This window comes from Papio anubis, chromosome 1, assembly GCF_008728515.1.
Source record: "Papio anubis isolate 15944 chromosome 1, Panubis1.0, whole genome shotgun sequence".
Lineage (NCBI taxonomy): Eukaryota > Metazoa > Chordata > Mammalia > Primates > Cercopithecidae > Papio > Papio anubis.
Window position 1 is genome coordinate 40751770 of NC_044976.1, and position 15565 is coordinate 40767334.

General features: G+C 42.8%; 1 protein-coding gene across 1 annotated transcript in view; it reads left to right on the top strand.

Annotated features, from left to right (window-relative positions):
• Positions 1-10241, top strand: part of RIMKLA (ribosomal modification protein rimK like family member A) — a 43053-nt gene extending 32812 nt beyond the window's left edge. Inside the window, exon 5 of the mRNA XM_003891685.4 lies at positions 507-10241. Coding sequence (XP_003891734.1) covers positions 507-997 — 491 coding nt within the window. The 3' untranslated portion in view covers positions 998-10241. The remainder of the gene's footprint in view (positions 1-506) is intronic.
• Positions 10242-15565: the final 5324 nt, after the last annotated feature.

A 15565-nucleotide genomic window follows, 5' to 3' on the forward strand; every position in this document is an offset into this window, starting at 1 on the left:
CTTGGCCTCAAGCAGCCCTCTCACCTCAGCCTCCCAAAGTGCTGGGATTACAGGCGTGAGTCACTGTACCCAGCTGGCATTATTATTAATGGCTGTACAATACACTGTTTTTCCCTACTGTGAGAGATTTAGATTATAATTTTTCATTTCATCATTCAATATGTATTGAATATTTATTAAGTGCCCATCATTTACCTGGCTCTATGATTTGTATTTTAAATAATACTGCCATTAACATCTTTGTGCATAAAGCTTTTTTCCCCCCGTACCATAAGATTATTTCCTTGGTAGTGGGATGGCTGGGTCAGAGGAAATCAGCATTTTTAAGACTAGATAAAAATTGGCTGTATTGTTTTCCCGAAGGGTGTAGTGATTTCCATCCAGACCTTTTGTGATTAATGATCGAGCCTGTCTTTCTTCCCCTCCTGAGCAGACCGCTGTCTCTTCTTTGAAGAGTCATCTGACTTCTCAGTTGTCACCTTTACATCACTGTGCTTTCCCCACAGGTGGCGTGGGTGTCATGTGCCCGCTGACAGAACAAGGCAAGCAGTTGGCTATTCAGGTGTCCAACATCCTAGGCATGGACTTCTGTGGCATTGATCTCCTTATCATGGACGATGGCTCCTTTGTGGTGTGTGAGGCAAACGCTAATGTTGGCTTCCTAGCCTTCGACCAGGCATGCAACTTAGATGTGGGTGGGATCATTGCAGACTATACCATGTCCTTGCTGCCAAACAGGCAGACTGGAAAGATGGCTGTCCTCCCAGGACTGTCGAGTCCGAGGGAGAAGAACGAGCCGGATGGCTGTGCTTCAGCTCAGGGAGTTGCAGAGAGCGTCTATACCATCAACAGTGGGTCTACCTCTAGTGAAAGTGAGCCTGAACTGGGAGAGATCCGGGATTCCTCAGCAAGCACAATGGGGGCCCCACCCTCCATGCTGTCCGAACCTGGCTACAACATTAACAACAGGATTGCTTCTGAATTAAAACTTAAGTGAATTCCTGCTCTTTGGCAGCATTTAAACCAAATCCTACTGCTTCCCTAGTAGTTTTGAGTGAATAAAATCTGGACTAATGTGATTTCATTTGCACAGAAACTAGAAATCCCATCTGGGCACTCAGCATTTTTTCTAACGATGATTTAAGCAAATGGCCTAGCTTTGTGGTTTTTACAAAGACAAATATAAAAACACTCACCAAGAACAACATCCCGACTGATCAATATGAGACTGACGTCTGCTGTGAGCACGTGGATATTACAGCCGACTCTAAGGCACTGACCCTGCTGCTGCTTCTGACTTTTAGCAGTAGAACCCATTAACTCGAAATGGCTTATGGAAATATGTACTCAAAAGCAAGCACGGGATGGAAGCATGTGCAGGCGAGCTGGAATGTGACTGCAGTAATAGGTTCTTCACTAAGTGTGTGTGTGATGCTTGGAAAATACACAGTTCAAACACTATTAGAGGATCAATCTCTGCTCCCTATCAATCACCATCTTGACCATATTTCTCCGACACTCAGGATATGGTGTTTTAGGGAGCTTCCTCATTAGCGTTTTCAATGAAGCACTTTGTAGAAAGTGAGATTGAACGTTCTTTGACTTCACAGGTTGGCAAATGTCCTGCTTTGTAACTGGGCCTTTCTACAAATTGCTTTGCCACTCTGAATTTACAGACCCTGCTTCAACTAATGTCAGCTCTAGCAGCTTCTTGCACCTTTGCTGCCTTTGGCCTCAGCTGGAAATGCACTTCAATGAGCTAGTGGCCACACACTTTATTTCTTAAGCGTGCACTAGAATCTAACACCATGGACTTTCTTTTTCAATGGACTCTGTTCACTTGTCATCCAGAAGCCAGGGTTTTTACCATAGAAAGCTACTTGGAGATCATCATTCTTCCCCTCCTCTACTGAAACTTTGTGTACTGCTTCGCTGTAGGAGGTTTCCTTGTATGAGTGGGTGTTGTAAGTCTATTGAGTAGATGGGAGCCATTGGAAACACTCCAATCCCCTTGAAATTCTACTTTTACCTAGGATCCAGACACCTGTCCTTACCCACTTTTCCAAACGGGGAAGACTCAGGTATCAGGAATTACTCATTGCACATTTTGGCGGGGCTAATGTAGACATGACACCAAGTGCTTTTTATTTTAATTCTCTAAGCAGTAGATGAGATCTTTCCCTTCGGAGAAATCACAGAGATGGAGTTTTCCATTTCTGCTTATATGAAATATGACTGAAAATAAGCAAAGATACCTTTTTAACCAAATACACTAGAACATATGCACTCAAGAGTTAGCATAATTGGAGTTATTTTCTTGAGGTTGCATGTGCTAAGAACACTTAGGGTTCCCCTTTGGGGTTACCTTTGAAGCCATGCAAGGCAAAAAGCCTCGCAACTTTATAGTCAGACCTTGTGTTTTATCCAACCCCTCCTCCTGCCCACCACGGTAATCCTGAACTTCATCACCCATTTTATTTAGCAGACTTATTTTCTAATGCTCTTTAGCTGTTAAAAAAAAAATCATTCCTCAAAAAATAGATCTACCCTTAAAGGACAAAGATTTACCAACACTGAAGACCCTTACAAGTTGACAGTTTCTAAAGAGGGTTCTAGAAATGTTCTGTGTAAGGTCAGCTTCACTGGAATAAACATACGTCTTCCCAAGGTGACTACTTCGAAGGCAACACTACCCATTCGGGTGCAGAAATTACTGTACTTATTCTGCCAGAAATGTAAAATGTGTATAAAGTTAAGCTATTGCATTTTTTCGTAATACATTTAAATAGAAATTGGCTTTTAAAGTATTGTAGTTAAAACCAGATCTCACCAAGTAATAGTTGTACAATTGACAAATGTTTGGTGCCATGTAATGGAGATGTCACACTACACAGTTGTAGTTTAAATGCAGTCCAACATAAGGTGCATGCCACTGAACTGTAACCTTAGTAATGTGTCTTGTACAGTTGAAAAATAATACTTCACCTTTATATAAGTTAAGACATGTACCTGATCTTTACCACTCAGGGTGGCTTTAAAAGACGGACAGCTTTAGATTTGTTCTCACTGGAACTGGTTACACCTTCTGTGCAAACTTAACCAAGTGATGATCATCTGGAAGCTGCATTCCCTCATTTCCACTGTTTGGTGTGACTCTAGTCTCCCCACTTTATCTAAAAGGAGGCTAGCAGGGCCCCAGCCTGAGCAGAGCAGCTAGAGAGTGCTCCAGATTCCTTTGCCAAAGGAGGCCCATTTTCCAGCTGTGAGTGACATCTGTAGTCATTGGCTTCATTGCCTGGCACCAGTCCTGTCTAGAAGCGGAGAAAGCTGGATCACAGCTGGACCACAACCAGCCCCAATCCAGGATTTCCCATACCATGCTGGCTGTGGGCTCTGTGAGCCTCAGGCTATATTTGTCATAGCTGGCCACAGGCCTGCTAAAGGAACATGGGGTGCAGAGCCAGAGCCTAGTTCTGGCTCTCTGCTTGAACAGCTGACCTTGTGCAATGACAGGAACTCTATGTCTCCATGTTTCATTCAGATAGAGAAAATGCCTCATTTGTTTACCTCTTTGAGGCTGAAGTAAGTAAGTGATACTGGTGCATGTAAGTTAATGGTAGTAGAACACCTCCCACATCTGATTTGTAACAGTTTCACATCACTCCTTAACAAAGAAAAAGGCCAGGCCGGGCGTGGTGGCTCACACCTGTAATCCCAGCACTTAGGAAGGCCGAGGCGGATGGATCACGAGGTCAGGAGATCGAGACCATCCTGGCTAACACAGTGAAACCCCGTCTCTACTAAAAATACAAAAAATTAGCCGGGTGTGGTGGCCGGCGCCTGTAGTCCCAGCTACTCAGGAGGCTGAGGCAGGAGAATGGTGTGAACCCGAGAGGCGGAGCTTGCAGTGAGCTGAGATTGGGCCACTGCACTCCAGCCTGGGCAACAGAGTGAGACTCCATCTCAAAAAACAAAGCCATACATTCTTGGCATTAGCACACTGAACAGTGGTAAGGACCCTGAGAAAGGAATGCAGCTTCTCAGAGGCCTCACTTCCAGCCAGGGAAACTTAAGACCTGAAAGGAATATGGCTCTTTGTGTATTCAAACAGCCTTCTGGATGTATCGTATATAACCTGAAACTCTCCACTCTTGTATACCAACTAACGAAGTCTTCCTTATGTAACATAGATTGCAGTGTCTGTATATGGTCTTTCCATTATCTGGTAGTAGCATCTTGAAACTGGTCAAAACTTGAATGCCAATAGCTCAGTCACTCAGAATATACGATTCTGCACTTGGGAAAAGCGTCTTCATGCTGTTTTTCTGATCAGATATGGGGTTGCCAAAATGAGGATTTGGGGCTTTAGGTCTTTAGGATCTCAGAAACAACATAAGTGGATCATAAGCCACTAGTGTCACAATTTGTCACAATTGCAGGCTCACTCGTTCCAGCTAAAAGGAGATTCCATGACCATGGGGACCAGGAGAGGAGGAAAGGAAAAAGGGAAAGGTCTGGAATAGTTTTGTGAAAGAAAGAAAAACTTGGGATCATTTGGAATTCTAGTAGGAAGGAGGGAAAACATGGCTCTTCTGTGGGCTGTTTTAATGAAAGAATCATGAATATGTATTGATTAGAAGTAGATGTCTTTGAAGCTCTTCTGCATAAAGATAATGAGATGCATGGATTTCCATCCACCCTGGAGAAGTGGGGGAGATGTGCTTCCTCCCTTCTTTAAATCCTGAGGAATGCTGGTCTTGAGAACACTGAATGCTCTGGGGAAGATGTAAGCAGCTGGCTGGGGAGTTTTAGGACCGCCCAAATAAAAGCTGACCCTCCCAGAGTCTAATGAACCGGCATACTATGTGCAGGCATAGCCTTAGCAGGTCAGTTTAAGGAGTCAGGTCAGAGAATAAATCCAACCTTAGTCAAGTCACTACAGTTTAATATTTTCCTTTGCAACTGGAGGTAAGCCTGTTTGCCATTAGTCTGAGTGGATGTCTTGGGAAGGCCCCTGAAAATAGCCATATTTGTCACTGTCCCTAAAGTGAATGTTCTTAGATCTGGGACTATTTTTGACTCTACCTCTGAGACTCAAGATCAGTACAGATTGTTACTTTAAAATGTTACCTGGAAGCCAATTCTTCTAAGGGATATAGTGTTTTAATCTTTTCCTAAAACTAAATCACGCCTCCATTCCAGGTCTATGGCTAGACTCTGCAGCCCTCCCTCCTAAAACCACAGGGCTGAATGTGAAAACTTTCTTTTAAGCCTTTCCATTTCCTTGTCTAGGTACAGTTCCTGTGCCAACATGCACTGTCCCAAGCCCTGTGCTGGCATTCCAACCTGGTTTGGTAATTTCGCTGTGTGGTGTTCTCTGGGGTTCCAGGGCCACACTAAGAAAGTCGCTTATGAGCCCCATTTGAGATCATGGAAATAGCATTTTGGAGACCAGTCTAGTCCCCCATTTTATAAATAGGGAATCTTAGTTCCAGAGGCCGTGGTCACTTGCCAGTCAATAGCAAGGCTGGACTCAGGCAACCTGATTCCTCATCCACTTTGGCATGCTGCCGGGGGTAGCTCCAGCCCTCCCTGGAATCGAGCACATGCTCCCATCCTGGGCCTACCCTCCGCCTCTTCCCCTTCTGATGAGCCTCTGTTCTGGATCAACACGGTGTTGATGTGCCAGCCGTCAAGGGTTCAGCACTTGGATGGCTTCTAGGTGAGAGCCCCAAAGGCATGTATATTTCCATGATGCAAGCTGGCTTCTGGCCCGCACCGTCTTTAGACCAGCCAAGACCATTTAACTCTACCCCACACTTTCAGTGGTGGGATGTGAGGAAGAAAGCCCATGCCAAGCTAACTGAAAGCTTATTTGGCTCCAATTCAGCCAATGTTCCCTCACTGCGGAATGTCCTGGAACCCAAGGGTTTGCAGCTCCTAAACCTACTGCATTAGGCACACCCAAAAAGAAATCCTGTTTGATTCACATGCTCCGGTTTCAATCAGCAACAAGGTCAAAAGTTTCCCCCTACTTTCTGTTCCACAGTGCGTCCCCCTTGCAGCCAGACATTAGGCACAGATGCATCCCTGTTGTAACCCAAATGTCAGCTGAGGACTCCCTGCCTCTTGAAATCCAGATAGGTCTGATAACTGGATTCTGGTTCTGAACCTCTACATTTCTGTGATTTCTCAGAGACTTAGATTTTTGCAGCCACTGCTGACTCCACACTTCTGCTACCTCATTTTAAACAGCGTCTTATCCCTGCAATGCATCAGCTGAGACATGAAGCTCAGTTCCCTCGCCCATTTCCACATAGCAAAATTCAAGTGAGTGAGTGTGTGTGCCTGTGTGTGTCTCAGTGACGTGGGAAGGAATGGCAGATGCTACAACAGTGCAGACTCGGCACCCCATTTATAGAATGTTCTTTTTATATACTATGGAGGAATCTCCACTCACCTTCCACTCCACGTGGTCCCTGTCTCCTGTCCTTGGGACAAAGCAGATCCATTTATATTCTCACATACAGCCAGATGGACAGCCATTCCTTTTCTTAATTTGATTCCTGCCAACACCCTTACCGTCACTACTTCACCTTTTACCATGAGTGGCTTATTAAAAGCATTTTCCTGGACAAAGACAGTTCCCTCTCAAGGGGAATTCGAGTGCCATCTCTTAAGGTGATGCATTATTTTATTCTCACGACACAAGCCAGGCATCACAATGACCATATTCACCACTCGTTGCCAGGGGCATGCCTTTTGGAAGGCAGCATGGACTAATGTGAATGGTACTAGTTTGAGTCAGATCCAGTTCAAATCCACGTAACTGAAAGCTTGTGTGACCCAGGGACACTTTACTTCAACTTGCTAAACTTTAATTTTGTCACCTATAAATGTGATAAACTTGAATGTGTCGCACTTAACTACATGCCTGGCTTTCCATAGGTTCCTTTCCTCTTGCTCCCCCCACTGTGAGGAATACAAGCATCGCCTTCTTGAGATCAGGGCTCAGTGCCAAGGGATAAAAGCTGGCAGACAGCAGCGTTACAGCTGGGAAAAAGAGCTGCTGGGGGCAGGGCTGGCGGCAGCTCAAGCATGCTGTGGTTCAGGCCTAATGACTGGAAGGTCCCATCCATCCTTGAGGTTTTATGATGCTGTGTGCAAGATATAGCGAACGTATTTGGCTAAGAAAAATCCTGGAGGAAAGACTGCCTCAGACAACTGGGAGACTGGAAAGCCGACCTGGAAAGCAGCCTGACCTTGGATGATTTAGCACCTGGGTTTTTTGGCTCTTCCTGTATTAGGTTTGCTGGCTTCGCATCAAATGGAAGGAGGCGGTGCCAGGGACGTGAATTAAACCTGTCAAATAGAGGGTGAGGGGAGTGCAGAAGGCTGGGGGGAGGGGGGCTGTGTGGGGAACTCTGATAGTCCGACAGCACCATCTGGACTTGGCAGGGATGACAGCCCTGAAATCAGATGGAACTAACCAATAAAGCAGCTAAAATTCTGCTGTCCTGGGCCTATCCGGAGTGGGACTCCCATAATCTCCTATGTAGAAGGAACACGGATCTCCTGTAAGGGGAGAGCTGGGGCCCTTAATCGTTCTGCAGAGTTAATAAAGGTCACTGTAGAGGCAGGACTAGGCAGGTGCCTGGTTTGCTTAGTCCCACCTTGAGGGCTCGAGTTCCAGTGGTGTGTTGAACTGGTCTGCACTGGCCCATGAGAGAGTGGATTGTTCAATTTTCAGGAATTTTGTAAGCTGGTTGTTAAACACAGCCACAGTGACCATTAGAGATTATATTAACCTACAATTAAAGTATATTAAAAACAGTAATAAATACTCAAAACTCATCACTTCCTAGTTATTTTACTATTATCTATGTTCTTGAGGATACTGACATCTATTGTATTCGTATGGTGTGCTACAATATAATGGCATGCTATTGCACATCTCTTCCCAACCTGACCATTCAGTGACATCCCATTGGTAGCTGGAGAATCGGCCCTACTGAGAGTATTTACACCACAGAGATTGGCACACACTCTATATCAAGACCCCCTGCCCCAGAGCTGGTTGTTAAACATTTATCAGCACACCACTGCCACTGGGCGACAGAGAGAAGAAATTGATACACATAAGCACTGAAACATCTTAGTTCCAGGGAGGTAGCATTTGTGTTGTATTTCTCAGAAGCAAGTGTCCTAGTGTAATGTGCACAAGTGGCATGAAGTTTAACACCTAAAAGACTGCTTCTCTGCTTGCTCTGTCTAACTTCTGTGGTTTTAGCCCTTGAGAAAGATGTTTACTTTGCTACTAAACTTACTGGAGTGATTTGTAAAGTTCACTGTTACCTGTGGGCAGTAGTTCAGTTAAATTCCCTCCAGGAAAGTGGACTGTAGTTTTTCCTGCCCAACTGGCAAAATGAAAATGTGCTGGAAAGAATACATCTTAACTAGGCACTGAAATAGCTCATTTCCAAGTGGTTTATACAGCAATAACAGTGTTAACTTCTCCAACAGAGAAGAAATCATTTATAAATGATTGTTTTGCTGTTTTTGCTTTTTATTAAAATTATTACTATGGAACAGAATGCTTTGTTTGCGTTTGTCCCCAAAATTCTGTGCCTTTTGATGGTTCTTGTAAAGTAAGAATCACATGCTGAATCTACATTTTATTATTTTCTTATCATAAAATGAGGAAAAGGCTTCACAGAAGAAACTTCGCCCTATTCACTTGCACACCAGCTGCATTCTGAAAAACTATAATTTTCCTTTCAAACGCAGAGTGCCGTCTGAATTGTAATACTGCCAACTCTCAACTGTCAAGATGATGGAGGAAAATACTAATGCAGATGGCGTGAGCTTGTCACGGGCCTGCTCAGCGTGCTCTCCTGGGCTGACATTTGAATTAAGATTCAAATAGCAAGTGAGAGCTGAAAGCTGTTTCAAATGGCTGTGTGGTGCAGTGAGGGGTCTCAGGGGATTGAAAGAATCTGTGTACTCACCAGAAGAACTCTGACAGGTCAGGCAGGGCCCTCAGGACTTGTGTTTGCCTGACATTTCAAGAGGCTTCCTGGGAGAAGCAGTGATAAGACCCTGGGGGACTAACTTACGGTCAAAACAAGGCCCAAGACCCTTGAACTAAGGCTGTTCCCCAGCTTCTGAGGGTCAGGGGGTCCAAACTGAGGTCAGAACATCAAAGGGATAGTGCCTGACTGCTGCAGCCAAGGATAATTTGGGGTATGACATTGTGTACCATTCATATTGTCCTTGAACCAAAACACTGGGGAATGTGGCCTATGTTTCTTTCTTCTCTTACATGAAAATCGTCAAACTACACAAAAGTGGAGAGAATAGTAAACTCCCCAGAAAAGGACATTTCCATTTGCCTTTACCACAAATAGTAAGATTGGCAATAATCCCTTGATACCATCTAATTCCCAGTCCATATTCAAATTCCCCCATTGTCTCACAGAGAACTGCATTTAGCTCCATGGTAGACCAGCAATATTTGGTGGGAAAGGAAGTACTCTGGAAAGGTTGCTGATGGCTTTCCTACCCTCTTGACGGTGGCCTTGGCAGGAACCATGCTGCAGGGGCACAGGTTGAGCGATATTCAGGCTGGCTGCAGATGCCTTCCCAAGTTGTGGGATCTTGGGATTTCCTCTCCTCAAAGAATAAGCCTGTGACACTTCCCCTTCTACTTCCCAGAGTCACATGGTCTCTGGGACTCTCCCAGCTTCATGCTGCTGGCACCTACCTGTCTATCACGCTGGTACCCGCTGCTTTTCCTGCAGCTGTTGCTTTCACTAATAGCACTTCTTAAATCTGGGGAGAGGCTTCTCTCAAAAATGATCGCTCTTCCACCAGCCTTACGCCTACTGTACTCTCGGTGAATCACAGCTCTTTAGAGCTCCCCAAGGGCCTAAGCATCTTCTTTTGTTAGAAAATTCTGGCTGAAATTCTCATGAGATGGGTCAGGGAACCTTGGAGTGGCAGCACTTGTGCCACGTCGAAAGGCACTCCTCTGACTAAAGAGAAGTAGCAGCTGAGCACACTGCCTGTCCAGGGATTTTCTTCTGCTCTAAAGGACATGATTAAGACAACTGGTCTGTACTGTATTGCCTGATAGTATCATATCAATGTCAATTTCCTCATTTTGGTGATTGTTCCAATAAGAATATGTAAGAATATGTCCTTGTTTTTAGAAAATACACATTAAATATCAAGGGATAGAGGGACATCATGTCTGCAATTTGCTTTCAAATGGCTCAGAAAATAATGGGTTTCTAGAGATAGAAAATAAAGCAAATGTGGTAAGACGTTAACATTTGGGAGATCTGGGTGAAAGGTATTATAGGAATTCTTTGAATGAGTAGTCTGAATAAGTCTGAATTTACATAAGCCTCCTGTGCTGGGTTCACCTCTTCTCCATTAAATGTTGTTTCCTCCAGTGTTTCCTTAGGCTTTCTTCTATTCCTTAGCTGCGGGTTTCATCCCTACATGATCTCCATTTCCTTGGTATTAATTAGCATGTACGTGATACTTTCAAATTTATCTCTGAACCCAGGCTTCTTTTTTTGTTTGTTTTTTGTTTTTTTGAGACAGAGTCTCACTCTGTTGCCCAGGCTGGAGTGCAGTGGCATCATCTCGGCTCACTGCAGCCTCTACCTCTAAGGTTCAAGCAATTCTCCTGCCTCAGCCTCCTGAGTAGTTGGGACTACAGGTGTGTACCACCACGCCCAGCTCATTTTTTTGTATTTATAGTAGAGTCGGGGTTTCACCATGTTGGCCATGGTGGTCTTGAACTCCTGACCTCAGGTGATCCACCCGCCTCGGACTCCCATAGTGTGGAATTACAGGTGTGAGCCACCGTGCTCGGCCCAGGCTTCTTTTCTTAATGTCAGATGGCATATCCAGTTGCCCACCCTTCATCTCTCTTCGAATGTCTGATAAGCGTCTCAAATTCACCATGTTTAAAGCTGAATTCATGTTTTTATCTTTCCCCAACAAACCTGCCCCTCTTTCAGGGCCTCCTCAATTGTGTGCACAATGCCAACCACTTGCTCAAACCACACACACACAAAATAAAACAAAACTACAGTGGTCATTTTTGGCTGCTACCTTCCTCAACCTTTACCTCCAACTTGGTTTCTTGTGGTAAAACTTGACTTTTAAACCATGAACCACCTTTTTTCACTGAAAACTTTTATTTTTCTTTTTTGCCATGTTCATTAAGATGTTCTGGGAGATACACAATCCTGAAAAAGGTGTGCATGGGAAAACGCTTATAATATACAATCCTGGTTTTACATCCTGCTCCCAATAGTAACCTTGTTCATGTGCTTTTAAAAAGTGCTTATTTAAATATTAGCTATTAAAAGTGTGTTTGTGTATGTATGTACATAATATAAAATATTTATCTCTATCACATTGCACTGATATTGATGAATATTAGCAAAGACATATGTTTTCTGTTTGGCAAAATGATTGCATGGTTCTGTCATCCAAATAATGCTTCACCATCTTTTCTGAAGCATTTTCTTTGCCAATTGTTTGTTTTGTGTGACCTATTGTGTTTGAGAAATGTCGTACTTCACAGAGTCATCGTGAGAACAGGGACACCTCATTTGTACAATGTGTATCTGTAATGGGACATGGCAAGGCCTCTGGTGGTAGAGCAGTTTGGTTCCAATCTTGGTCATCTGAGGCCCTGTGGCAGAGCAGAAAGCCATAGAGTGCAATGATAAAATGCTATATAGTGAGAGCGTAGAGCAGCAACTCAGTGAATTTTTGTTAAATAAAGATTCGTAGACTATATGATATATTTGTAACAGTGCATATGTGCTTGCTAGTGGAAAATTTTAATCAGGCCTTTCAGAGATGATCCTTCAGCTCCACCCTTGTGAATTCTGCTGAGGACGCTTAGGAAAGATGTGATTACCAGGTGGGAAGATAAGAGACACTCTATAGGGAACCCACAGCATCACCAGAAATCCTGGCTCGTTTCAACCTACTTATACTCTTTGGGGTCAAGTAAACCACTTTTTTTTTTTTTTTGAGACGGGAGTCTCGCTCTGTTGCCCAGGCTGTAGTGCAGTGGTGCAATCTTGGCTCACTGCAAGCTCCACCTCCCGGGTTCACACCATTCTCCTGCCTCAGCCTCCCGAGTAGCTGGGACTACAGGCGCCCACCATCATGCCCGGCTAATTTTTTTGTATTTTTAGTAGAGATGGGGTTTCACCGTGTTAGCCAGGATGGCTTGATCTCCTGACCTCATGATCGACCCACCTTGGCCTCCCAAAGTGCTGGGATTACAGGCGTGAGCCACTGCGTCCGGCCAAGTAAACCACATTTTGTAGAGCTGTTCAGAACTGAGATTATTTCCTGCCTCAATAAATCATATATAAAAATGAAATACATTTTCATTGAAGAGTAAAAAAAAATTAGGGCAAAATAAGAACACTTTCAAATTAATAAAAGAAAGAAAATCTGAGAATTTGCCATCTTTAGGCCCTCACTATAGGAAGTACTAAAATATTTATCAGTAATGTGAGCCAAGATGGAAGATGTGAAAAGAAGGAATACGACGACTTTACAAAATAATTATGACATGAGTTTAAGATATATTTGAAATAAATAATAAGAAGGTATAAGCTGGGGGGAGGTAAATGTAGTTAAAAGATTCTAAAGACCTTCTATTGTCAGGGATGAGGGTTTCCTAAATAACTTTAAATTTTGTTAAGTAAGAAACAAATGCTTGGATTTCTGGGGCAATCACTAAAAGAATAGAAACACGGAATATAAACTACGAACTTGCAGAGTGGAAGAAATGGAAAGAGAAAAAATATGTAATCAATCCAAAAGAAAGAAAAGGAAAAAACAGAACATGCAGAACAAATAGAAGGCATAAAATAAGACCATAGATTTAAACTCTAACAACTTTTAAAAACCCACATCATTTAGTGTGTAAACAATGGACTAAATGATTCTTTAAGAATGACAGATATAAAAACATCTTAATCATATTATTTTTACAAGAGATGTATCACAAACATTAAGAGCTGGGCACAGTGGTGCCTGCTCCAATTCCACTACCCAAGGGGCTGGGGCAGAAGGATCTCTTGACCCCAGGAGTTCAAATCCAGCCTGCATAACATAGTGAGAACACCTCTGAGGATACAAATTGTTTGGAAGTAAAAGGTTGTGTGAAGAAATATCAAGCGTTTCAGTCAAGGTGTAGTCAGGAAAACAGAAACTTCCCTAGGCATTTTGAATAAGGAAATTTATTTAATATCGAGAATAAGAGGCATACACAATCTTTGAAGTAGCTGGGTGATCAAGATCGGGGGCAAAGGGCACAAGCTGCTTTCACAGGAAATCCGCATCCAGGAAAACAACAGTGGATGATTCGCAGGAAGGTAAATGGTTGTTCCTTATGCAGCTTCCAAATTTTGAGCAGTTGGTCCTCATTGACAGAATTTTATCCAGAATCATAAAAGGAGAGGGATACTGAGAACTATAGCTCTAAGCTTCCCCTTAGAAGCAGAGGTAAATGATGAAGGGAACGGTAATGACGCCTAGCTGATAACGAGCAATCCAGCCCCAAAGGAAGTGAATGCAGCTATATTAATATGAGATCAAAATTAAGGCCCAAAACATTACTAGAGATAAAGAGACTCACACTTCATAATACAAAAAATTCCATTCACTAGGAAAATATAATATTTAAATGTGTACACACCTAATAACAAAGCCTCAAAAAATATAAAGCAAAAACAGGCCAGGGCGGTGGCTCACGCTGTAATCCCAACCCTTTGGGAGGCTGAGGCAGGTGGATCACGAGGTCAGGAGTTCAAGACCAGCCTGGCCAAGATGGTCTCTGCTAAAAATACAAAAATTAGCCAGGCATGGTGGCACATGCCTGTAATCCCAGTTACTTGGGAGGCTGAGGCAGGAGAAGAGCTTGAACCCAGGTGGCAGAGGTTGTAGTGAGCCAAGATCGCACCACTCCACTCCAGCCTGGGCGACAGAGTGAGCCTCTGTCTCAAAACTATATATATATATATATAATTATATATAATATATGTATAATAGAATATATGTATATTATATATGCATATACAATATATGTATATACATAAAATACATATACACACATATATATAAAGCAGAAACTAATAGGACTACAAGGAGAAATAGATAAATCCACAATGTTAGTGGATAGATTTTATACTTTTCTTAGAAATGAACAAAAAGTCAGCAAAAATATGCAAGAATTGAAAATATGAGCAAACTTGACTTAAGGGGCACTGCTCCCAATAACTTCATTATTTTCTAGCACACACAGAACACTTAAATATTGACCACATTCTATAAAGAACATTTCTAAAAATCAAAATTATATACAGTATGTTGCAGAACCTCAATAAAGCTAGAAATCAACAGCAAAGAAGTTGTTTTAGAACTCCTATTTTAGAAATTAAGAATCATATTTCTAAGTGACTCATGAGTCATAAAAAATAAGAAATATTTAGAAAAATAAAATACTGCATTTTAAAAATGTATGGGATCAGCTACAGCAGTATATAGAGTAAAATTTATAGCCTTAAATGCATGTGTTAGAAAAGAAGAAAAACTGAAAATTAAATTACTAAGCATGAAAAAAAAAACAGAAAATTGTGGCCTACAGCCAAGAAGTAAATCAGTCTATAGAAATAATAAATTGGCCAGGCGCAGTGGCTCACACCTGTGATCCCAGCACTTTGGGAGGCTGAGGCAGGCAGATCACGAGGTCAGGAGATTGAGACCATCCTGGCTAACATGGTGAAACCCCATCTCTACTAAAAAAATACAAAAAATTAGCTGGGCAAGGTGGCGGGCGCCTGTAGTCCCAGCTACTCGGGAGGCTGAGGCAGGAGAACGGCGTGAACCCGGGAGGCGGAGCTTGCAGTGAGTGGAGATCGCGCCCCTGCACTCCAGCCCAGGTGATACAGCGAGACTCCATCTCAAAAAAATAATAATAAATAAAAATTTTAAAAAAGAAACAATAAATTTAAACAATAACTTTATAAATTTATTCAACGCAGAAGAGTTAATGAACAGGAATTCAGGAGAATAGATAAGACAGGAGTGAGAAGGCAGAAAGAGGCCAAGGAATAAAGAATAGAGTGAAAGTCTAATAAAATTGACTTTTTAGAATGTTTTTAGAAGAGGTAAGTTCTAATATTTTCTTTTAAATTGTCTGCTGAAGAGTTGTTGATCCTCCTCGTTACTCCTCCAGTCTTCATTAAGAGTCTATTTGAAAGAGCTGACTCATATTTGGGGTTATGCGTTAAGAGCTAAGAAGAAGGGTCTCTGTCCTTAAAGAGAAGAATAAAGTGCTACACAATGTTGACTGGAGAATGAGAATTCATCTGAGGCTGAAAATTAGATCAAGAGATGGCTGAAAGACAAGTAAGCCCCTGGGACTTCATAGCCATCTTGGAGAAGCATAAGAATGCCCAGAAGTATGGAAGGGTGGGGGGCGGGGTTCCAGCTGATTTTACCTGAAGGGACAGGG